This window comes from Sinohyriopsis cumingii, chromosome 15, assembly GCF_028554795.1.
Source record: "Sinohyriopsis cumingii isolate HCF-2022 chromosome 15, ASM2855479v2, whole genome shotgun sequence".
NCBI lineage: Eukaryota > Metazoa > Mollusca > Bivalvia > Unionida > Unionidae > Sinohyriopsis > Sinohyriopsis cumingii.
Genome location: NC_142975.1, coordinates 98,920,217 through 98,946,116, shown reverse-complemented (window position 1 = coordinate 98,946,116; position 25,900 = coordinate 98,920,217). Strand labels below are relative to the sequence as shown.

The following is a 25,900-nucleotide window of genomic DNA, read 5'->3' as shown; positions in this document are numbered from 1 at the left end:
CGAGGAAACGCTACCAAATTTCAAATTTCCTGATTATGATATTGATGAAATGAGAAAATCCGTCACTGATACCATCGATGATTTATTTCCGAAATGACATGCCGCGTGGACTAAAAAAATACAATCAGAATCGATTCTCAAACACAATAATGATCCTGCCGGGCAAGGGCGGCATATCTCGCCAGGTATCGTTAACATAACGGAAGTTATCGCGATTTATCTTCACGCGGATGTCGTTGAAGGTAGCTACAACGTGGATTCGTCTGTGTCAGAGCAGGCACAGCAGGGATTTATCTTATATTCGTTTTCACCTAGCGCATCTCCGGGTTTTTTTATAATAAAAGAGCCAGTAAATCCGTTTTATCTGCGATGTCACAATCGATTATTATCGAAGATAAATTTCAAACTGACGGACCAGAATGGAAATTTGCTTGATATACGCGGAGAAACGCTGAGTATCAATTTGCTGGTGAGATCGTGAAATAATCTAAGATTTTTGATCTTTCCGCCAAAGAAAAATGGCCAAAAAAAATAATAAAACCCAAGTAAATTTTCAAAATTAGTAGATTTTTTTAATTTTGATGGGGTAAATACCCGTCAAATTGTGCAGTTTATATAATTTCGTAAATCTGCTGGGGTATTTACCCGTCAAATTGAGTAATTTATATAATTTTATGTTTTTGATGGGGTAAATACCCGTCAAAATTAAGAAAATTGCACAATTTCAATAAATAAATTATTTCGGTAAATAATAAAAAAAATTAATAAAAATCAGAGAAATTAAGAAATTTGTGTAATTTTATGTTTTTGATGGGGTAAATACCCGTCAAATCGAGTAATTTATATAATTTCGTGAATCTGCTGGGGTAAATACCCGTCAAATTGAGTAATTTATATAATTTAGCAAATCTGCTGGGGTAAATGGTAGTCAGAAATAAGAAAAATGTGCAAGTTCAGTAAAATATTAAAAAAAATAATAAAAATCAGAAATTTTTGGTTTTTTTTGTGATAAAATCTTCAGAATCTTTGACGCTAATTTTGAGAATCTTAAGAATCTTTGACGCTAATTCAAGAATCTTCGATTCTGCTTTCATCGACTAGCTTTTTTAGCTGTCTGACGCGCGAGCTTGTAATTTTTCTTGACTCATACTCGTCGGACAAACTCGATCTAACTTTTTCTACCAGCGTCGATAATTTAACAAAATCCTCGATTTGATCATCGCTGACAGTCGCAAGTGATTGATACATCGCAATCTGGATTTTCTTTATGAATTTATATTCTGACGGTAGCGTGTACCTGTATTCGAGCTTTCCCTGGACAATCGTCTCAAATTCGGACCGGATTTTACCTGTGTCCAAATCTGAGGATAAATTTACATTTTTCTTTTTTAAATCCTCGATGGCCTCGATGATGTTATTTACGTTTTCTTCGTTCATTATATAAATTTTGTAATATTCAATTAATTTTCAAAAATCTTCGACTTCACTTTCTGAGTCTGAAATTATCTGAATATAAGAAAATTTGATCCACGCGCTAAATTCATTGAATTTTTTCTGCCGTAAGTCGCACGGAATTCGGATGAATACCGAAATGTTTTGCAGCGGCGTTCATCGATTCAAATACAAGTTCCTTGTTTGTTTCTAGATTTATCGATTTGACCGCCTTGGCTGATCGTCCGCCGCCGTTACCAAATTTGGAATTTTCACTTTGAGTTACCGCGCGAAGATTGAATAATTTATTATTAGCTTTATTTCCGTCAATATGATCGATAACGAGACCGATTTCTATTGGTCCGTGAAAACACTCAAATACAAACCTATGACTGAGATAATTCGTCCATCTTCTTTTACTCACATTGACGGTAAATCTGAGATAGCCAAATTTATTAAAACTGCCAACATTTTTCCTCGTTCTGATATGTCTGACAACACCATCCGATGATGCCTCGTATCCAGTGATCGTTGGATGAGATTTAAACTCGCATGTAATTGTTGATTTTGGAATCGTTGATTTCAGATCCATATATGATAATCTATTTGTCTAAATCGTTATTTGCCTTGAATCGATTAATATAATCTTCTTCGCAGGTTATCACCGACGAGGATCTTTTTTCATAATATCGCCGTAATTCTCGATAATTTTTTCCTCCGCAGGCTAAACACAACCGAGTTTTTCCTCGCGTGCCAACTTGACAAACTAAGCAACGTTGTGGTCCTTTACTGCCGCGTCGAATCGCATGTATGTGAGCGCCGCAATAATCGCCTCTGCAGGATTTATCACAAAATTTTGTTGAACCGATTAATATCCACTTGCAATGCATTATTATAATTTAAACATATGTCTAAAATATAACCATGGATGCATTTGATCTTGATGAGGCTGAATATACTATACCTGAAGTTGATCGGGCCAAGAGAGAGTTTTTCGATGACGGAGCGATTCACACTTGGTCGACTTGGAAAACGAACTCTGTCGATGCTACGATGAATCTGGAGCGAGCCAAGAAAATAATCGAGCATATAAAAACCGAACACTCCGAAGAGCGATTTATCTTTGGAATAAAATTTATCGCACAAATGCCAGACGATACTTGGATTATTCGCGATAAACGAGATCCAGTGCGTGGCGGTAAGAAAAATGTTGTTCTCGACAAAAACTCTAAGCACGGATTGTTACTGGGGATCGATGGCCCCTATTACGCTAGGGCATATCCATCTAGTGCAGTTGTTTATGGAATTTATCGGCTAAATAATAATCCGGATGTGAAAAATCTACCTGCGATGAAAGAATCACCGATGATAAATTGCGTGGCCGAGCGTGTTATCGAGCACATGAAAAACGCCCGACGTGGATCTGGTCTGACCCAGTTGAGGTTGAATAAAATTAATGCGTGGGCGAAGACTGTCGCTAATGGTGCATCGGTGGATGACGTAGCTGCGTTGAGCAAAAAACTTAAATTTCCTATTACGGTGAAAACGTTATCGGGAGAAATATTATACTCGTCGCCGTATAAATCTCGAGGAGCGCCAATCGAGATTGTCGATCACAACTCCCACGCGTGGTCGCAGTCGGTGATGATATTTCCGCGGGATCGTATTGTCAAATTTTATCCCGTGGAATTTTCCACGGCGGAAAATTCTACGGAATTTTCTTCGAAAGATAATTCCGATGCCATGTTTAGATTTATCAAAAAATTAAGCGTATCTGATCCGATATCGATATGGTTATTCTCGAGCGAAGAAAAATACGATCAATTTATTTTGCCATGCGGCGATATTTACCGGGGGGAAATATTACACGAGTCGATGAGAAAACTTGCGGTAAAATATTCGTCGAATCCCGATCAGCTACTAACGAATTGCTTTACAGTTCCATCTGTGGCCGCTCACGCCGCTAGAGAGAGAAACTCGTGGAAACCTACGAGGAACGAATTTCTAACTGATATTCAACTTAGTTGTATCGAATACGGCCATGGTGGATTGTGGAATACCAAGTACTATTTCGAAAATATGATCTCCGTTGACATGAGCGCGTGTTATCCTGGAAGTTTCCTTGGATATGGCGATTGTGCAGATTATTTTGCTAAATTCGGCCATCCTACCAGCGGGATGACAAGAGTAGCGATTAACGGGCCGTTGCCTGATTTTGCCATGACCGGATTCGCTTGTGTTACTTCGTTCGAGTTTGCTGAAAATTTACATAAAATTTGCTATATTTGGTTCGGAAGGCATTTTTCTCAGCGCCGTTGGGTTCCTACGGTGTTATTGAGATATATGCTAGATTCATCGATGTTAGTGTCGTTGACAGTGAGCGAGGCGATTATATCGTATAGGAAACAAACTAAGGTGTGGCTACCGACAGATTGTGACAACGCGAAAGATATAGGAAGAAAAATAATTGGCAAATTTACTCAGGATGGATCCGTTGATCACAAACATCGACACGCTAGGTTGTTTATCAACGATGCGGAGATGGATTTTATAATCGCCGATACGGTATCACGAGGAATATTCTGCAACAGAGAGAATATTATAATTGATGGAGCAAAGTTAGGTACCGTAATTAGCTACCTTGACGGAGAATCAGCACAGTATACGCATTTACGGTCGTCGATGCTCGCTTATGTTAGTATAAATTTGCTATCGATGATAAATAAATTTTCTGATATCGCGGTAAGAGTCGCAACGGATTCGTTTTATATCGATAAAAAATATCAATACAGGCTGGAAAATTTAATCACCGATGGTAGTTCATGGGGAACTTGGAGGATAAAAAACGAGGATATTCTAGATTATTGCGAAGACGCCGATGTTGAAGATTGCGATGAATTTCATCAAGGTAAATTTGAAGAATCTTCGGCAGCCGCATCTGCATTTGACCCAATTTCACGCAGTAAATTCGTCTACCTAAATGGACCTAGCGGTAGCGGTAAAACAACGCGAGCAATAAATTTATTTGTAAATTCCGATATGATTGTGTTGACTCCGACACATAGATTAGCGCGAGAAATAAAGCAGCGCGGCGTTAATTCTTGCACGTATCACAGTTATTTCAAGTACAGCGGTGGATCATGGGATTCGGCACGCATGGGAAACAAATATATCAACAATATCATTATATTTGATGAAATTTGCACGGTGAATTTAGATATTTTAAAATCGTTTCTAGCTTGGTTGGAAGGGAAAAATACCGCTGTGATAATGTGCGGAGATCACGGCCAGCCTGATCCTATCGATGGTGAATCGCCTCACGAATGGCTCAGAAACTTCGTTGATTATTATGAGGAAATCGACGCTGATTATAGATCGACGGATATTTTGTTGACCGAATTTAAGAAATTGATTCGATTACAGCCGAATAAGATTCAGTGTGACGTAATGAGAAGAATAATCGACGAGACTCCGATGAACGATTTTCTAAATTTGTGGCGTCCCGATCATTTGATCGTTGCTAGTAGGAAAATTATTCGTGATATTATTCAGGAAATGTTATTCAAGCTGCAGTGCGAGAAATTTCCAACGCTGCAGGTACCATTATGTTATAGGCCCGCCAATACTAGAAAACAAAATATTAGTATTATTTTACCATGCGGAGAGGAAAAGATTTTGGTCTTGAATGATATTATCTTCGTTGATATTAATCTCGCTAATGACGCGATAAATGCAGAAAAATCACCGTGGAAATTAGGCTACGCAACAACGATACACTCATCGCAGGGATTGACCGTAGATGGACAAGTTTGGATCGTCGATGATAGAATTTCTTGGTCAAATTTGGTATATTTGGCCGTGTCGAGAGTAAGAAAATTATCTCAGCTACGTAGAATTCGAGTAAACTACATCAGTGACGCTGGCGGTAGTTGAGTATCTTCTGATACTATTTGTAATTCTTCTTTGGTAAATCCGCGTTGAGGCGCTAACGAATCTAGGATATAAATAGCTGGTCTTCCTGACGATCTTGTTACGGCTGATATTTTATGTGTTGTAACGCTCCAGGTTGGGTCGGTTGCTCTTTTTCTGCCTCCTTCAGCCTCGCCTTGCTTATATAAATATCTGACCGTGACACTACCTAGCACAGGCTGAATTGTTGAATCTCGCTTTAGGGGTATATTCGATTTTGTGATTGCAATTGCTGGTTTCATTGCTATTGTTCGAGTTGTCTCGTTATTTAGCGCGTTAATTACCTGAGGCAATCTTGATACCCAATCGTGAGATCGATTATCTTGAATAAACTCACGCGCGTATTGGTATCCGAATAATCTTTCTGCGAGCGTTTTGTTGAATCTTTCGACGATAGCTTGATTGTGATGAACACCTACAATACCGCGACGGATTTTCACATTATTTTTTTTCATCAATGAAGTAACCGCACCAAGAAATTTTCGACCTGGATCAACTTGAAGAAGATTTGGCCATGTCAACGGGGATCGAGAATAAATGCCTTAGCAATTTCCGTTACTGTTTTATTCGATAACGGCTCGGCTTCTTTATACCTGCTTGCGATATCAACGACTGTCAAAACATATTTGTATGTGACTCCGTCGACGGTATCGTAAGGAAGAAACATAAGATCCGCTTGATGGACCTCATTAGGGACACTGACAGTGAAACTTGCGTACGGTATTTTCTTAGGCGGGGGAAGATATATTTGCCAAATTGCCTGTTTCGATAGCCACGATTCAGCGACGGATTGTTTTACTTTGGCGGCTTTGGCGAGTTTGGCGATCGCTGATTTTCCTCGCCAGAATCCTCGCGGAGAATAATATATCTGCTCCATATTATCTACCAGCACCGAGTACTAATTTACCTTTCATCGCGCCTTTTACCAGCCAAGTTGCCAATTTCTCTTTGAAATTTTTATTAGGAATCGCGTCTAGTGCGTGAATTAGCCTGATATCAGCGAGGTGTCTTTGTTGTAAATCCCCGCTGCGATACGCAAGATCGTGATAGTAACAAGCTCTATCGATGGCGTTTACCGGATCTTCACCTTGCTTTGGTTGGTCATTATCGTCGAGTCTGATATCGAGCCTCGTTCCGGGTCCACAATAATTATACCCTGGCAGATGCTTCTCTCCGGCATATTTTGCCCAGGGGGTCCCAGGTAGATTTGTCAAGGAGGCTGCGATATCTCCTCCGGTTCTTCTATTTTTTTTTACAAATCTGAACATGCGTGTCTTGCAAACTTCGCATTCTCCTGCAATTGCGTTCCTGTTGTTGCGTGTGACAATTTCGGTTGGATTTATCGTAGCTGTGTGCTTGCGGCACTTAACACAATATAGATCCATGTATTCTAGTAACATGAATGTAATTGATTTTTCAGCCACGAAGCGACGCGAGCAAATAAAACACAACGCGGTATTACCGAATTCGATTAGGATGATAATCATTGGTCCATCAGGATCTAGAAAGACGCAGTTGTTGCTAAATTTGATCATGCGATGGCTAAAATGGGACAAATTGTATTTGGTTGCACCATCCGTGGACGATCAACGTTGTTATCAGGTGCTAAAGGAATTTAGCGACAATACCGACGAAGGCACAATCGAATTCATCACAGATATCAATGAAGCTCCATCCGTGGAAAATTTAGACGGCGATGTTAATAATCTTGTTGTATTCGATGATGTTATGCTGGACAAGCAAACCAACCCGGCTAGGATATTCTCGCGTGGCAGACACAAAAACACCGATGTGATCTACGTGACGCAGAGATATACGCAGATTCCGAAGGTGATCAGGGACAATTGCAATATTTTATCGGTGTTCAATGGCGTAGACACGCACACGCTGAGAAATATTCATCAGACCTGGTGCAACGGCGACATGGACATAAATAAGTTTAAAAATTTGTTTAGCCGCGCTCAGGCAACGCCGCACGGTTTCATCACGATCAATCTTCACGATCCACGCAGTAGGTATCGAATTGGTCTCGATCAAATTTATTCATGAAAAAGCAGCCCCTAAGACAACAAAAAAATTAACACAAAAATCTTATCCCGAAGAATTCTTCTTAATTTTCTTTTTTCCTGTCTCGAACGCTATATTTACTAACACACCGGCGCGACCAACCGATGCATCCGGTCTGAAATTCACGAAAATTAGCTTCCGTAGAAGGCCGTAAAAGTGAACTCCGAGGCTTCTACGGAGAAAGTTCGCGTAGGAAGGTTTATTTTGTCTGTTCAGGATGGTCTGTACAACTTCCCTGCTGCTCATGTTACCTAATCGACTCCATACACATAGTCCTGTCTGTTAACTCTTAAGCAATGTAGTGTATGCTACGTTTAACAGCAATTTAACCATTTTACATTTTTGGTACACATCTATTATATATGGACATTTAGAAGAGTAAAATCCGATCATTATAGCTGTATAATTATTTGTTACATAATGATTTTCTATGTGCTTTAAAATTTTGAGAGAACTCGTTCACCGTCAAGTTAGTGAAGCCACGTGACCAATCGCAGCTGCTATTTCTCATACTCGAAATTTTCAAAAACAATTTGTCCTCGTCTATTTCATTAATTCATCTGAATTTTGATAATTTAGAAAAAGTAATTGCTGCCTACACCAATATTAAAACTTTTATCTAAGTTATTAAAGCTTTCATAGTTGTGATTCTAATCTTGAAAACTTCGTAAGTACTGAACGAAATCCGCGACCTCCATTTTGAAGAGTGGATAAAACGACCAAATTACTTTAAATAGCAGATTTTAACCAGAGCTTAAACACTGACCACGTGATCTGACGTAATGGTCATTGACAAAAATAAATCTAGTATCTAATATATGGTTTTCACCGAAGGTGGCCTACGAAAACCTGCTTAAAATGGCTGATATTTACATCATGCATCAAAAGGCGCTTGTATGTGAATCCGGTAGTTGCGTCCAAAAGGCACTTGTATGGAAATCGGGTAGAGGCGTCCAAAGGCGCTTGCACGAGGTACAAGGATAGTTCAAATCAAAAGCATTAGTAAAGTTCACATTGTGTCACTAATAAACAGATTATTAAAGGAATAAATGTGTCACAGTTAGATTAACTCGATCTCTCCACATGCTGACATTTGTTTTGATCACATGGCACTATGGCATCGGCGTTCACTTACCTCGTATAGCAGAATGCAATACAGGGAGCATACAAAAGCAGGGAACCAGATTAACTATGGTATATATATATATATATATATATATATATATATATATATATATATATATATATATATATATATATATATATATATATATATATATATATATATATATATATATATATATATATATATATATATATATATATATTAAAAGGTAATCCAGTAATACATGCCTTTCATTCGCAGTCTTAGCCCTAAACATACACCTAAAAACCTCAAAAATCACGAGGGCCAAAACGTTGGGTTATTATATTTAATTATGTGTTGATGGATTGCATGTCCAATGTTTTATTCCGAAAAACATGGTGCATGTACTAAACTTGTGAGCCACCCCATGAAATAAAAGTATCAGGTATTGTAATATTTATGATGGTCTTCATTCTAATAAATGTTTTGTTATGATACATTTTCACCTCTTTGTCAGACCCCAATACGACAGTGTATGTGACTGAGGGCACCCAGTCTGTGCTTACATGTCCTCTGACGTCCGTGATAAAAGGCCTATCTTGGAGTGGACCACATAGCGAAACTGCATATAACATTAGAGGGACGACTACACTTAATATCAATGGACTACCAGCTGAGTTTGTTTCCCGCCTGGCGGTGCAACCAACAACTGGAACTCTGATCATTAACAACACTCGGAGGTCAGATGACAATCTGTATAAATGTAATATTGGAGGTCCTATAAATTATGTCCAGCTCGCAGTCTTGGGTAAGAGTTTTATGTTTATACTCTCTTGTTCATCCATCCATCCATCAATCCGTATCTCACTTTCTGAATCTATAATATGCACATATGTAAAAGATAAGCGCATTTAAAACATACACATATGCCACCCTATTTATAAATACTTTGAAGCAACCCATATAACATGTACATAGAAGAATGCACAAGTGACTTTTAAACATACTGTTTGTCCGGATTTCATTGTACTCAATATCATATTACTGTAAATATTCATAGATAACACAGAGAAGCATTAAAGTCAATACATGATTGAACTATGGCCTTTTTCTGACTGAATCGACACAACTATGACTTATTGTGCCATGTTAATGCATCTTTTTTTCAGAAAGAGCTATTTTCTTAAAATAACCACTTGCAGTAAAGCTGACATGCATTTCCAGAACACCCCACATTGCAGTTGCGTTCTTAATCATACAACGTTTGCCCTGCAATGACGCTCCTTAATGGAGCAATAATATACTAAAATTCACCACCATGCATTGACCGGGACATCTATGGCTTCTCGACCATGGAGCGGTTGAATGGCATTTCTGATTGATTTTTGAACAGCCAGTCAATGTCGGCCACCCATGGAAATACTGATATTTGTATCTCTATACTTTATGCACACATACATATATATCTGAGACTGACCTACATTTACATGTATCTTGTTCCTTTCCCCCAGATATGTTATTGAGTTCATGAATGTACCTTCATCAATATACCATGATAAGAAGTGGGGATAGGTTTCTAATGATTTGCTCCCTCCCACTAAATTAAAACCAGAAATGAACAAACAGAAATATACAGTCACATGAAATTTGACTGTCCTTTTTTCTCTTGGAGACTCGTATTGGGTATTATGCACGATATGATTAAATGGATAAATACAGTATACTTTTGCTTTGGTGCCGTTTCGAGGAAAGGTAGGCCGTCAGAGAAATATAAATTTAAGATCCATCACTTTAGAGATAGAGAGAAAGAGAGAGAGATGGAGATGGGGCATCAATCACATGTCTTCCACTTAATCAATTTTAGTTGGAATGCATTGTACCAAATACAGAAATCCACTAAATGATCTTGAAAGAAATTGGTCTGCTTGTTTCATTTGTTTGTCTATATAGCCAGATGCGCCATTACTTTCAAGCGGGGAATCGCATTGAAATAGTTAAATGTATAAGATATATATTATGATTTGGTTATTGACTCAACATTTCCCATCTGACAGATTAGGCTTTTTTTATTATGATAGTAATGTTTTTATATTTTGCCTTATATGAATAATCAAATATTAGGACACGTGGACACAACCATGCAGAATGCCTTAAATTGGTTGAACAAAAGAATTGATATTTTTCGACATTATAATCCATTTCAACAAACTTTGAGGTTAATCAAGAAACTATAATTTGATTTGAAAAGTACAGTACCTTAAGTCTGCAAAAGATCAGCTCAAACTGTCTTTATTATGGAGATATCATTTAATTTTCTATCGGGCTGTTTATTTGAAGAAAACAAAACTTGTGATAAGTAAAACAATTACATTTTTTAAAAACAGTTGAAAAGAACAATATAACCCCATTGATTAAATGACCAGTATATTACCATACATTATAAATACAGTTAGAATTACACTAAAGCTCATAGCTGTGTACATGCATGTTCAGTTCCAGGACTGGATCATTACATGATAAGGACGAAAATGCGGATATCGTTTAAGTGTAACTTAAGTATTTTCTGTTTTGTTTTGTGTTTTATTTTAACAGAAGCGGATGTCATTGGGAATTTAAATGTACATATATCATAGGATACCTTTCATGTTTAAACAGTAGGATAACTTTACACTGTCAAAGAGAAACTCAATAAAGTCTTGTTAAGTCTGTGTTTATTTTTGTTCTGATGTACTGGAATACAGTAAAAGCGTAAACTTGTTTCAGAAGGTGTCAATCAGCCTCTCATCAATAAAAAAGTACTGAAGTATTAGTACAGTTTTTGAGTCATTGCGTCTATGTCAGTATAATGTAAAATTTGATTTGACATTATATTTATGACATTATTTTCATATGAACTAAGACACATTTAATCATGTGGTAACAATATAAACAAATTGGTTCCTCTCTCTCTCTCTCTCTCTCTCTCTCTCTCTCTCTCTCTCTCTCTCTCTCTCTCTCTCTCCATGAACCACTATAGAGGATGTTTGTAGGGGTTCATATACAGTAAACCATTCCCATTTGATTGAAACCATTGTCACTTAACAATGATCATCCTTGACGACCATGCGAGAAAGCGTGGTGTGCAGAGAAGTTCTTCATGAGCTGCCATGGCAACTTCATCAGCACGTGCAGGGAGATAGTGGTGGATTTGTTTCTTAATCCTTTCTACTCTTTCCACACCATTTGTGTTACTTGGGGTTCTGGAAATACATGTGAGATATACACTGTTTTCTAATAATTGCCATAGAATAGGAGTATGGATTCCCATTAATGTCATAATGTTAAACCTGTATAGTATTATTAGTGTTGCATAAACCTTTAAAGTCATCAATATTCCATGCACATTGATGTCTTTCTTCTACTACTATATCTTCAAACAATGAATTGGTATGCCTTTACGGTTTACAAACCTTTGCATTTTTACCTTTAGTATCACCCCAAAATCCAGTAATTACTAACGCAACAGAGGACATTGGGTCAGGGAGGAGGGTATCACGGGTAACAGAAAACAGTCAGATCACCTTTGTCTGTCAGGTCAGGGGAGGTAACCCACAATCTTATGTGAAATGGTTACGTGGTGGCGTGACTGGTTCAGAGGTCCCTGCGAGTAATTCTTCACAATATAATGCAGATGGCACATATGATGTAACATCAATAGTGATTATAATGGCAACACGATCTGAAGACAGAGTCACATATGTATGCCAGGCTGAACATAGAACTTGGACATCTCCACAAAATGCCTCAGTGGAACTGTATCTCACATGTAAGTAGAGTGTATTTACTTGGATTTAATAGAGTTATATCCTTTGATTTTATAATTTTGTCAATAAGTCCACTACATATGTGTTAAATTATTCATTTTGTAAGTGTCACATTGCACGATGATCATTGTATACCAATCAAAACTCCCGCTCAGCTACTTTAGGGATTGCTGTGAAGTCAAAATGAATGTGCCACCCAAATGTAATGTATCACTACTTCTTCTTAATGAATGGTTCAAAGTGGACAAATTTGGTTTGGGGGCTGTGCTGCACATACCAGCGGTTGTAAGATATGACTGTCCTTAAATAATGACATGCGATACTCTGACCCACAAGGAGTCTAATTTTGTACAGCAAGGAGAGTCAAGGCAAAGACAGCACAAATTTTAGTTTCCTAAACAATGCTTATTTTTACAGGACATGCAGAGAGCCAAGAGGCACTGAAGCAGAGCAGTCTCACTCTGTAGCTGCCCACCCTATTTGTTGTCCTGGGTTACACTCTTTCGACTTTAAATTTAGCATGATCATCTGGCTAACTGATTAAAATGCTGTAAGAAAAAGCATAAAACAGCAGGTAAAGAACAAGAAAGGAAAAATGAAGATTTGTGCCACAAAATGAAAGAGATGGGGGTATGATGCTAAATAGGACAAGTAATGACCTAAAAATGAGGTAACAGAACTGTTGAAGGGAAATGCAATACAAAAGTTTCATTTACAAGAAATGCATGGGGAAATTTAGAGGATTAATGGCATTTATAGTCATAATCACAATTGTTATGACTCGAGAAAGCAAAGCCAATAAGCTTCATAAATTCAACATATAATTAAATTCCTTCTAATATAAAATTAACAGTTGAAAGGAATTGATAGTATTGTGAATCAAATGCCTAATAGGCATAAAAGCTCTAACGCAGATCCAAAACTACATTGTTCCAAATGAACTACAATATTGAATGTTCCTGTGTATTAATAGCCTTGAATAGGCTGATATGCAAACAATCTTGATGTATCACTAAGGTATAAACCAGAATGACCTTGAATAAAATAAAAAAATTCCCCCTAAAGTGATTTCATCCGATAGTCAATAATTATGATCACAACAACCATATAAACACACGAGACACAATAAAATCACTAGGATGTAGGTTAAATGTTTGCAGAACTTTCAAAAGTTGGTAAAGAAGGCTAGACCTTGACCTTAAATATCAGTAACAAATAATTACATAGTCAGGTGCCCCTGCATTATATAGACGATGACAAATGGGTAATGATTTAAAAGTGAATGAAACTAGTTGAATAATTGCAGCGTTTACGAGCCTAGGCAAGGAAAAGCTGGACATTATTAAAAAAGTTTCATGACTTTAGTATTAAATCATTACCCATTTGAGACTTTTATTTATCACATAGTTTTTATTTCATTGCAAATTAATATAAGTAGAAAAAAATCCAAATAATATCGTATATTCTGACATTTCATGTGTTGTGCGTAAAAAAGTCCCAAACAAAGTTGATCTAGTATAACGTTTAAAAGTAGATTATACTTTTCTTGCATTACATAAGTCAAAGAACAATCATACATCAGAATAAACAACATTTTACACAGACAAAATCATTTTTCAACACCGAATGTCCAATGCTCGTGATGTCACATTGTTTGATGAGGTACCAGTTATAATGCAGTAGATAGTCCATGTCTGAATAACCTAGCATGTCACTTTCACAACAAACAAATATGTTGTTGCAAGATTCATTTAAGAGAAGGTTTCCTAGATGCAGAAATTCCCACATTTACTGTAATGTATTTTTGACATGATATTTCCAGAGTTTGATTTTGAATGATAGAGTACAAAATATGTAAGTTAAACAAATGTCATTCTGAGTCAGAATTGCATCGCATATTAACCACATAAATATGCAGTGGTTACATAAATATCTATCAGTTTCTTTATATCCGTTTTGTATCCACATACTTCTTTGAACAGAGGTGAGATTATTTACTTCTGAAAGTTAACAATTAAGCCACACTTGTGTATATGGTGGATTCCGTACTTCAGGTTTACTGCTCTCCTACAACACCAACTAACACATTTGCTAAGAACTTAGCAATACCCTTAGTTTTTCTTCTCCTTGTTCTTGTTCTTGCTTTGGTATTTTATCGATTTTTACTTTTATGATATGGTATACATGATATAACAAGTCCCTGCAATGGTAAATTAGCCGTATTCAGTCAGATGAGACCATTTCTGTATTGAATTCCTTTGGTGAATTGAATAAGAAAATGTCGGCCTAAATGTTTATGGACAGCAAAACGTTCCAGAACATGGGGTTAAAAAAGTTTTCTACAACTGTAGCCAATCAGTAAAGAGAATACTGCAAAATACGTTCATGGGCTTTTTTGGACCAATCACAACCAGGTGAAGTGATATGTTCACGTTATAATATCAAAATTATGAAACTGCACTCACTATAGGCAAAGTTTACCAACCATATGATCAATATGCCATAACATGTCACATGCACTGCAAGCACATGTAGGGTGTGAGCAGTTTGAGAAAGAAAAAAAAACAGACCAATAATCTGCTTATCCAGTGAGTTATGCAGAAGTAGGCAAACTTAAGTTTGCCATGTTATGGTGTATTTTACTGTTGAGCAACAACAATTTTTGCCAGGGACACCAGTTGTCTAGAAGATGGGTATGCCATTGGATACATATACGAATTTGACCATGACTACGAAGGCCCTGGTTGGCTAAACGGTCTTAATTGCTTATCATTGTGGATTATTGTTGTCTCACCTCTGTCTGCGGGAATTCAGGTCTCAGACCCAGCCATTGTGGGTACTTGAGAATGTTTGCCAGTAGTTTTCCTGTGTGTGGGTGGTTTTTGATAATTTTCCCCAGATTCTTCCTCCACTAGTTATATTGGCGGCCATTATAGGCAATTGTGTGCTGAATAATGGCATTAAGCCCCACAAGAAAAACAACAACAATGACAATGACAACTTGCTGATACTTTCATTTGACTTATTCAGTGGCTATGAGGAAGGTATCTTGAATCTATATGTGTACAGTACGAAAGACAAGTTTTATGATGATGGAGCATCAATTGCATACTTATGTGAAAACTTCATCCTTCTTGTTAATTTGTTGACCCCTAAAGGTCTACCTAACTTGTGGCTGGACATGACTGACATGCACACCATGGGCATAATTATCATTTATATTAAAGAGCACCCGCTTCTAATAATGTTTTCCACGAGTAAGTGATTAGGTAATAAGAGAAAGTTTGATCCCATGATGGACAAGAGTTGCAATGTTGTAACTGTTTCATAGTCATTGTGCAGCGTTCTTATCATCTTAAAGAGTTAATCTGGCAATCTTAGTCACGCATAGGATGCAGAGGAAGATGTCGCCAGCCGGGAAATGATTCTAAATTGTGGTCATCACAATTCTAAGATTGGTCTCATAGCATACCTTGCATTCCCAAGTAATGTTTAGCATTACTGCTGGCCACATGTGAAACTAAGCACGTTCACATTTGTTCCTTTGCTTTTGATAATGTTATGTATGACTGAAGCTTCTGAAAGATTGTTTGACAAGATGATCCACAGCCACAAGTTTAAGTGATTTGTCCTTTGTCTCATATTTCATTGCAACTTTAGGTTTAATGTCTATATGTATCACAATGAACAAGATAATGAAAACAAGTGAGGTGTTAAGCAATTCCCACCAGATACTTGTTTTTTTAAAAATAAACAAAATACAAGAAGTGTGAAGTTAGAGGTTGATTCAGTAATTCAGCTTAAAAATATAATTCCTAATGCAATAATGATACTATAAAAATGGGATGGTCTTATTTGTCAAAGGCAGTATTGTCAATTTATGTTGTTGCCTGCACGGTACTGTCATATTTTTCCTGGACAGTTGCATTATTCAGATATGATAATTCTCCGTATTAAATCGTAATTCCGCTTTTCTCCATATGAGAAAAATCGGAATCTCAATGTGGCTGCTTTTATATCATCCCTAATCCGGTTTTTAAAAAAACAGTCTGTCTGGTTGTCTGGAATTATTCAATAATATTCAAATTAAAGTATTTGTTTCATTTATTAGTTTGTGCAAGATCAATTTAAAGAGTATTCTGGCTGGTCAAAAGTTCCTACTTATCCGATTCATCTTCCTATCCCGGAAACTGATGGAAATCAAAATATAGAAGCATGCTTGCCAACATTGCATCTTGAGTTTTAAGAGAGAAAATAATGCAAAATTTTAGGATAAAGGTTCAATAAATGTGTGGATATTGGAATAGCTCAAGCAGAAAGTTGACGGAAATAACTTGGATGGTTCATATGAAAACTGTTTGCAAACGGACTGGCAGTTTTTATCTTTTTAAGAAAGATTTGAATTATGCGAATCGAGGTAGGAAGAATTATACAGAGAATGTTATTATGAAATCTAATATCCGAAACACAAGTTACAGCCGATACAAGGAGGTGCATGAAATGAAAGACAACCCTTTTGGAGAAAGTAAGAAAGAACTGAACACTTAGTCAAAAACGTCAGTGGTGACAGAAAGGAAAGCAAAGGAAATATCCAAGGTTGCGGAAGAGCACGACCGGCATATCTATTTCAGCAGGTTTTGTCCAGTTTGGTAAAAAACATGAATACATGCAATTATTTGTATAGAAATTTCTATTGCATTCTTTAACAGATTTCTTTTTAAAAAAGATAAATGTAACATAGCATTTGCTGCAAATATAGACAAACTTTTGTAATAAACTTACTGTGTGAATACTGACACACTCATGTAATAACTTCAGGACTAATATTATTGGTAATAAAGTTTATGTGACAATGAACATAGTAACGTTATACAAGTATTATCTAAAGTTGTAAAAGATATTTTTTTAAAATATTTTTCTTTTGAATAAAGTAATAATGTTCTAATTTAGTATACTATGGTCTAACCAAAACAGTATTTTATGAGTATGCAATGCATATTTGGCCAGTGTTATGACATTATTTAGCAATGCCACCTACAGCATTGATGGAACGAATATTGAATCATGTCCCGACGTTGTCAGGACGATATTGGGTCTGGGAAGATATTATAATGATTATTTGTGGTCTGAGGGTCCATTAGTGATGATATACACAGATACATATGATCACTCCGAGAGCAGCAATGTGACGATGAACGGTGCTGAAGACACATCAGTGAATAAAATTTTAACCAGGGATTTGCGTACGCCGACCAATGTTAAATGGCAATGAAGAATTTTCATGAACAATTCTACTGTCGCACTTATTTGGATTCAGAAGAGATATCCGGAAGCTTATTTTCAATGTTAAACACACAATAGTATTAGTTCTAAAAGCTACGGACAACTAAGCAATCTGGTATTCACCTGGTGTTGATGATGGTAAAGTGAAACTCACAAAACGTAAGTTGTGATGTCGACAATGACACCATCACTCATTGAAGAAAAACAGCTGCTCTCTTTCATAGATAGCGGTAGTAAGTCAAAGCTGTCGTGGTTGACGATGACCACATACAGTGTCTAGGGTAACGTTGCTGGGTTATTCACATGGCAAATAGCATCACATTAGGGAGTTTCAGCACCACGACATACACACACACACACACACACATATATATATATATGATTTGACTGCGTATGTGATATGAGATGAGGTCGCAGATCTTGATGTTGGATAAGGTTAAGACCAAGAGAAAATGTTCCATTACAATTTTATGTAATGCCTGAAAGCTGACAAACACAAACTAAGTATACATAACAGTATGTTAATGCCATGTGATTATTTATAGCACAGGCAATCCGTTCCCAATTAATAAGTCACTTGCATAGCTCTGAACCCAATATTTCACAAGAAGTATGGTAAGTAGACCATCTTCATGAAGGTAATGAGTATACTGTCATGAATTTATTCCAATGTATTGGGTAGGATAAAAGACAAACTATACACATTATTTGACTATTTTGTTTATTTGATATATGTCCATCCACCAGAAAATGATACATGTCCATCCACCAGGAAGTGCAGCCTAGTCAAATATATTAAGCCATCAATGGTATGTATAGCTTCGAAAAGAATTCAATATTGTAGTATCTCCATCCAATATTTAATTATCTGCTAATGAGTGATCAATATCGTCTACCATACTAGCACATGCAGTCTTTATAAATGTGTACATAATATATGTGAAAAACTAACTACAAAGCTTTTATTTTATCAATTAGGATTCTGAATATATTTTCATGACAAACAGTTTGGTCTTGGATAGAAACACAATCATGATTGTTAGGTTTTTAAGCAATATTTATGAGACAATAGTGATTTGTGTTATGTGTTAGTTTAAATAATATTTAGCAGTGTACAATTTAGAATGATTAATATGTTGATGTGCATATTCTTTGTGGATTTCATTTTACCGGAGTGTTGGAAATAAAGACAGTTTAAAATGCACTTGATTTAACTATGCATATTCTATGGCACATAGTGTCTCACGGATATATCGGTTTATTTCTTACACAATGGATATGAATTTACTGGTCTGTACCAACTCCCTGTTGTATTGTTCAATAAGATTAGGCAGGGGTCTTAGTTGCTTAGTAATTACATAGTGTTATTGCGGTTTATATGAGGGTTACATTTTTGAAGCGTGCGCATAATTTGAGATTCATGTACATTGAGATCATTTTCTCCATATAAATTCAGTATGTTAAAATTAGGGGATGCCTCTGCAAAGTAGATTTTTAAAAAAGTAGGAATAGGAAACATAAATAAAAACTTAAAAAGCAGCAGAGAGGGCGAACAGACCCAAGAATTCCGACAAAAAAATAAAACGTCCATGAAAAAATCATCTCGTAGAAAGGTCCAGGTTTTTACAAATAAACGCTTCCTTGAGATTATTTATTTCTGTAATGGCCGATTATATTAATAAAACCTTAGTTCGAAATAGTAGCTGAAAAATAAAGTATTCTACGTGTTTATTTATTTTTGTTCATTTTTTTTGACGACCAACATTGGTAGGCGTCCTCTCTGCTGCTATCCTAATATTTTATCAAGACCTACACGATATCTTGTTCTAGGATCGTGCAAATTTATTGTTATAAATCCATACGGAGTAGATTGCGCTCATGAAAAGAAGTTTTTAAATTTAATTATATCCATGTCACCGCTGCACCAAGTTTGATGAATATTTCTCATCGTGTGTGCATCTACGCCATTAGAAACAACTAAAATATTACAATTGTCTCTGATCACTTTTGGTATTTGTGTATACCGTTGAGTAACATAGATCACATCTGTATTTTTATGTCTGCCGCAAGAAAATATTCTAGCTGGGTTTGCTTGTTTATCTAGCATCACATCGTCGTATGCAACTAAATTATCAATAAATCCGTCTAAAACATTTACGGACGGTGCTTCACCAATATCTGTTACAAAATCAATAATATTTTTACCGTCATTTATCAATCTTGCATTTTCGTTAAAATCTTTTATTACTTCATAACACCTCTGATCATCAACGGATGGTGCTACCAGATATAATTTATCCCATTTCAACCATCTCATTATCAAATTAAGTAATAATTGCTTCTTACCCGATCCAGATGGTCCTATGATAATCATTCTGATGGAATTTGGTAACGCAGGGTGGTGTTTAACTGGCTCTCGTCGCCGAGTTGCTGAGAAATTAATTATATCCATATATTTTATAACATGAATTTATATTGTTTACGCTGCAGAGTTAAAACTCCAACTACTGATTTAACTACGGTTAGAACAAAAAATAAAAAAATAGCGTATGGTGGAAAATGTTCTGTATGCGGTAGAAAGAAATTTTCGTTTTCACCTAGTAAGCGCGGTGGTGATATTGCTAATTTGATGTCAAAGTTTCCAGGTGCTCCATGGTCTAATACCCAGGAGAAAAACATCTACCAGGATATAATTACTGCGGTCCTGGTACCAGACTTGATATCAAGTTTGATAATCAGGATCAACCAAAACTAGGCGAGGAACCAATAAACGCTATTGATCGAGCTTGTCACGCTCATGATGTTGCTAATAAAAGTAAAAGTCTACAAGAGAGGCATATTGCAGATGTGAAATTAATTCACGCGCTAGATTCTATAAAAAATAAAAATATCAAAGAAAAATTAGCTAATTGGTTAGTAAGATCCGCGATGAAAGGTAAATTAGCGCTTGGGTCTGGTAATATATAATGGAATCAATTTATTATTCACCAAGAGGATACTGGAGAGGCAAAGCTGCAATTAGTAAACTTGCTGATGCAGCAGCGGTTAAACATTCTACTGCTAAAGCGTGGTTATCCAGGCAAGCAATATGGCAAATTTACCTACCACCACCGAAACGAATTCAGTACGCATATTTCGATGTTAGTGTTCCTAATGAAGTTCATCAAGCAGATATTCTGTTTTTACCACATGATACTGTACGTAGAAAAGCATACAAGTACGCGTTGACTGTTGTTGATGTTGCAAGTAGGTACAAAGGGGCAGAGCCGCTATCAACTAAAACAGCATCTGAAGTAGCTGATGCGTTTGAACGAATTTATCAACGAGGACCATTACGATGGCCACAATTATTACAGGTTGATCCTGGCAAAGAATGTCTTGGTCCAGTATCATAATTGATGAAACGACATAATACCAAAATACGACGAGGGTATACTGCAATTGTGGAGCGATTTAATCGAACACTTGTCGAGCGGTTATTTGGATATCAATATGCAAAGGAATGTATTCAGGATACGAGATCTCGCGAATGGGTTACAAGATTACCAAGTGTGATAGCTGCATTAAATAATGAGATCACACGAACAACCAACATGAAACCCATTAATGCAATTACAAGAGAAAATATACCAATACAACGAAAGGATATTGAAAAACAAAAAATACTGGATGATGTTACAGTTAGATATTTATATGAACTGGGTGAACTTGAAGGTGGTAAAAAAAGAGCTACTGATCCTATTTGGAGTGTTACCACACACAAAATATCCACCGTGACACTATCCCCAGGTAGACCCGCAATCTACAGACTAGATTCAACTGCTCCTCAACGTGGATTTATACGTGAACAACTACAAATAATTCCCGAGGATACACAACTACCACCGCGATCACTTAACTAGAGCCTCTACGTCGATTACACTCGAGACAGGTCAACATAACATTGTCTCGTGTATGACCGCGACTAATATCTTTTCTATCTACGGTAAATAGTCTTGAATCATTACTCGAATACCTCCACAGCATTATACAATTACAACTTGCGCAATGATTATTCTGCTGCTGTTTTAACTCAATAATAAATTCAACATCAAGATCAAAGTCGCCTTTATTTTTATCAGATTGTTTGTATCCGATTAATTTTTTTCTTATTATATCATCATTAACGATGTTAAATTTATTAACGATTTCAGGAATTATAATTCTCCGTACTTGAGATATTTTTCTAACCCTTGACACCGCTAAATAGACTAAATTTGACCACTCAATACGATCGTCTACAATCCAGACTCGTGTATCAGAAATAGCTAATCCTTGAGACGAGTGGATCGTCATAGCGTATTCCAACACCGATGGAGATTTGTCAGCGCGTAATGCATCTTCGACTACAATGATATCAACAGCGACAATATCATTTAATACGAGATTTTGCTTCTCAGTCTGTTCTGGAATATCAACATTAATATTCTGTTTTCGTGTATCTGATGGTCTATAACATAACGGTACGGGCAATTCTGCATATTTTTCTTTATGCAGCTGAAATATCTGCTGTTGTAAAGCGTCTCTGATTATTTTTCTGCTTGCTACTATCAAACCGTTGGGTCTCCATGAATTCAAAAAATCGTTCATTGAGGTCTCTGAGATTACTCCGCGTATTATTTCACACTGAATTTTGTTTGATTGTAATCTGATTAATTTTTTAAATTCCTTTAAATTTTCATCAAGAGCTTTATGATCATCATCTATTTCTTCGTAATAATCAACGAAATTTTTTATCCAATTATCCAATAAAAGGCGGCGGCTGACCATGATCGCCACATATTATTATAGCGGTATTTTTCGTCAACAACCAATCAAGAAACGTTTTTAATGTATTCAATGAGACCGTACTTATCTCGTCCCAAATAATTATTTTAGGTATATATTTTTCTCCCATTCGTTCAGGAGTCCATGTATCCCCGCGCCACCGAAAGAAACTATGATACGTGCATGATTGTACTTGCCGTTGTTTTCATCTCTCGTGAAAGTCTATGTGTGGGTGTCAGCACGATCATATCTGAATTTCTAAAAACATTAATTGCTCGAGTCGTCTTGCAGCATCCACCAGGTCCATTGAGATATACTGTTTTATATCTAGTTATTGGATCACTCACTGACGGCGCTTTCGACATTTCTGATATTTTATTACCTTTATGATACAAATTTCTCATCGGAACATCTGCTGATTCTGCATAATTGTGTAATATTTCTTTTTTATTCTCCTCGAACTCCATCGTTCATCATTACTTATAAATTCCATAACAGATTCTAAATATTTACTCGAAATATAAAACGAATCTGTTGCGACTCTGACTGCGGTCTCAGGAAATATATTAATCATCTATAATACATTTATTGAAACATAAGCCAATATAGAAGATCTTAGATGAGTATACTGTGAGGAGACATAATTATGTAACTAACGATCGTACTTAATTGTGTTCCGTCGGATAATAAACACTTTCTCGATTTACAAATATATTTCTCGCTGTTGTATCAGCAATTATAAAATCGTACTCGGCATCATCTAGAATTAATCGTGCGTGATGTCTTCTATGATCATATGCACCACGCTGAGTAAATTTACCTATAATTTTTATATCGAGATCTTTTGCGGTTTTTTCGTTATTTTTAAGTTTAATCTCGAGAATTTTATGAGCTTCTTTGATGATATCATCTTCGGAAACACGAGGACATTTTTCCTTAAATTCCTTAATGACTTCATCGAGACTGATAGAATCTGGCATGGGTAACCAAACTTCGGTCTGCGCGTGATATGATATAATTGCTTCACTGACAACCAACGATGTCAGTACCGCACAATCTAGCATATATCGTAATAAAACTATAGGCGCCCAACGTCTTTTACAAAAATGTCTACTAAACCAAACATAACAAATTTGGTGGAGTTTTTCGTTAAACTCGAATGTTTCAACACAAACGAATCCAGTCAGATCAAAATCAGGTAAAGGTCCATTAATTGTCACTCGCGTCATCTCGTTTTTAGGGTGACCGAATCTTTTAAAGTACACAGAACAATCTCCGTAGAAAACTTCCCGGATAACATGCAACCATATCAACCGGAATAATATCATTGTAATTATATTTGGTATTCCACAATCCGCCGTGTCCGTATTCGACGCAACTTGCGCGCACGTCCTCGATTAGATCAAATCGTGTTGGTTTCCATATTTTTTTCTCTCTAGCGAAATGAGCCGCAACAGATGGAACGGTAAAACAATTAATTAGTAACTTGTTATTATTTTCCGTGAAAAACTTCTCCGCGAGATTTTTCATCTCGTCGTGGAGATATTCTGTTCGATATATTTCACCGTTTGGTCTAACAAACTGATCAAATCCATCTTCCTCATCACTTTTAAAAAACCATACCGATACAGGATCGTTTTTACTTATTTTGTTGATAAAATCAAACATGAATCCTCCCATATCTGAGGGGTAAAATCTAACAGTTCGATCATGTGCAAATATTGTTACTGCGCTAGTCCATGCATGCACATTATGATCAATAATATTTATTGGAGCTCCTTTTGATTTATATTTTGATTCGTACAGTACTTCTCCCGTTATCATTGATACTTTTATTGGAAACTTTAATATTTTTCCTAATTCAGCAACATCTTTTATTGTAGCACCGGTATCCTTAACTGAATCAGCCCACGAGTTTATTTTTTCACGTCTTAAATCAGTTAATCCGTTTCCACGCATCGCGTTTGTAAAGTGTTCTATTACTCGTTCGGCTACACAATTTAACCTTGAAAATTTCATGGGTGCCAGTTTATCAACGCTGGGTTTTTTATTTATCTCTTAGATTCCATAAATAACTGCTGTTACAGGGTACGCTCGCTCAAAATACGGTTTGTCAAAACCAGTCAATAGACCCGGTCTGGAATTTTTACTTAATATAGCAATTTTATTATTACCAACGACAGGATCATATTTATCACGGATAATCCAGCTACCTGTTTCTATTAATACAATAAAGTTTACTCTGAAGAAATATGTTTGATCACCCTCGTACTCAGCGATGTAGTTAATGATAGTTGCCGCTCTTTTGTCATTCATTGTAGCGTCCTTGACAGTGTTGCGAATAATCTTGAACGTTGACCATACATGAGATGCAACATCCTTGTAAAATTCTTTCTTGGCGTCATGAAATTTATTGATCAAACTTTTATTTTTCGGATCAACCAGATCTCATACTGGTCAGTCAGGAGATAATCTGTCGATATTAAATTTATATTTAGAAGGCCTAGTTTGGGATAATCTCTCAAACTCGTTCATATAATTAAAACAAGTATTTAAATAAAAATAATATATATATTATGAATCATTGTACTTGGTTCATGATCGGCTCAGTAAATCGCTGCAACAAATCCTGCAGAAAGGAATTTTGTTGGATGCAATTACAAAGTATACGGCGAGGAAGTCTAGGACCAATACCGTGTCTGCGATGTGGTATTGGAGTGCGAGGAAAAACAGAATTATCTGCAAATTGTTGCGCAAAACGGTTCAGAGAACTTAAGAGATATTATGGCAAAATAAAAATAATGATGAAAACGCTATAAAATCCGTGGAGGATTATATATCAAGATTTCAGGCAAACAATGATTTAAACAAATAATATTATTGTATAAAGGAGCAAAATAAATTTGTCCCACATCCTGTCATCAAGAATTACGAATCAGATCGTAATGGTGTGATTAGAAATTGTCAGAAAAAAGTACCGGTTGGTTATATTAATAATCGTAGTTATCTATTGTTTATTCCTAGGAAGAAACCTTATCTCTGTCATCGATTTGTGTATGAATGTCACAAGGGATTAATCAAACATGGTCTTGTGATCGATCATGCTGACGGGAATCCTCAAAATAATAGTTTATCCAACATTCGAGTTGTCACACAGAGCGAGAACTCTGCTCGTGTTAATACTGGAAGATGTAAGACAGCTTCTAGAAGGGTCATCAAATCTACAAACACATAAACTAGCGAAGAAATTATATTTCATTCAATGAACGCGGCTGCGAAATACTTTGATATTAATCCGCGTTCGGTACAATTTCTGGCGGAAAATATATATAAATCCACTTTTTCCAGTAAATATAATCAAAGAATCATCTTCCAATATTGTTAATGAGATAAACTATCATCACTACCTCGAATTATATTTATTAGCTATTTATCTTTTTTGTCAGAAATTCTC

The 25,900-nt window shown here is 36.3% G+C and overlaps 1 protein-coding gene across 1 annotated transcript in view; it reads left to right on the top strand.

Annotated features, from left to right (window-relative positions):
- Positions 1-25,900, top strand: part of LOC149782378 (cell adhesion molecule CEACAM5-like) — a 136,840-nt gene that overhangs the window by 33,449 nt on the left and 77,491 nt on the right. Inside the window, exons 5-6 of the mRNA XM_089935120.1 lie at positions 9,072-9,362; positions 12,024-12,359. Of these exons, the coding sequence (XP_089791246.1) occupies positions 9,072-9,362; positions 12,024-12,359 (627 nt within the window). The remainder of the gene's footprint in view (positions 1-9,071; positions 9,363-12,023; positions 12,360-25,900) is intronic.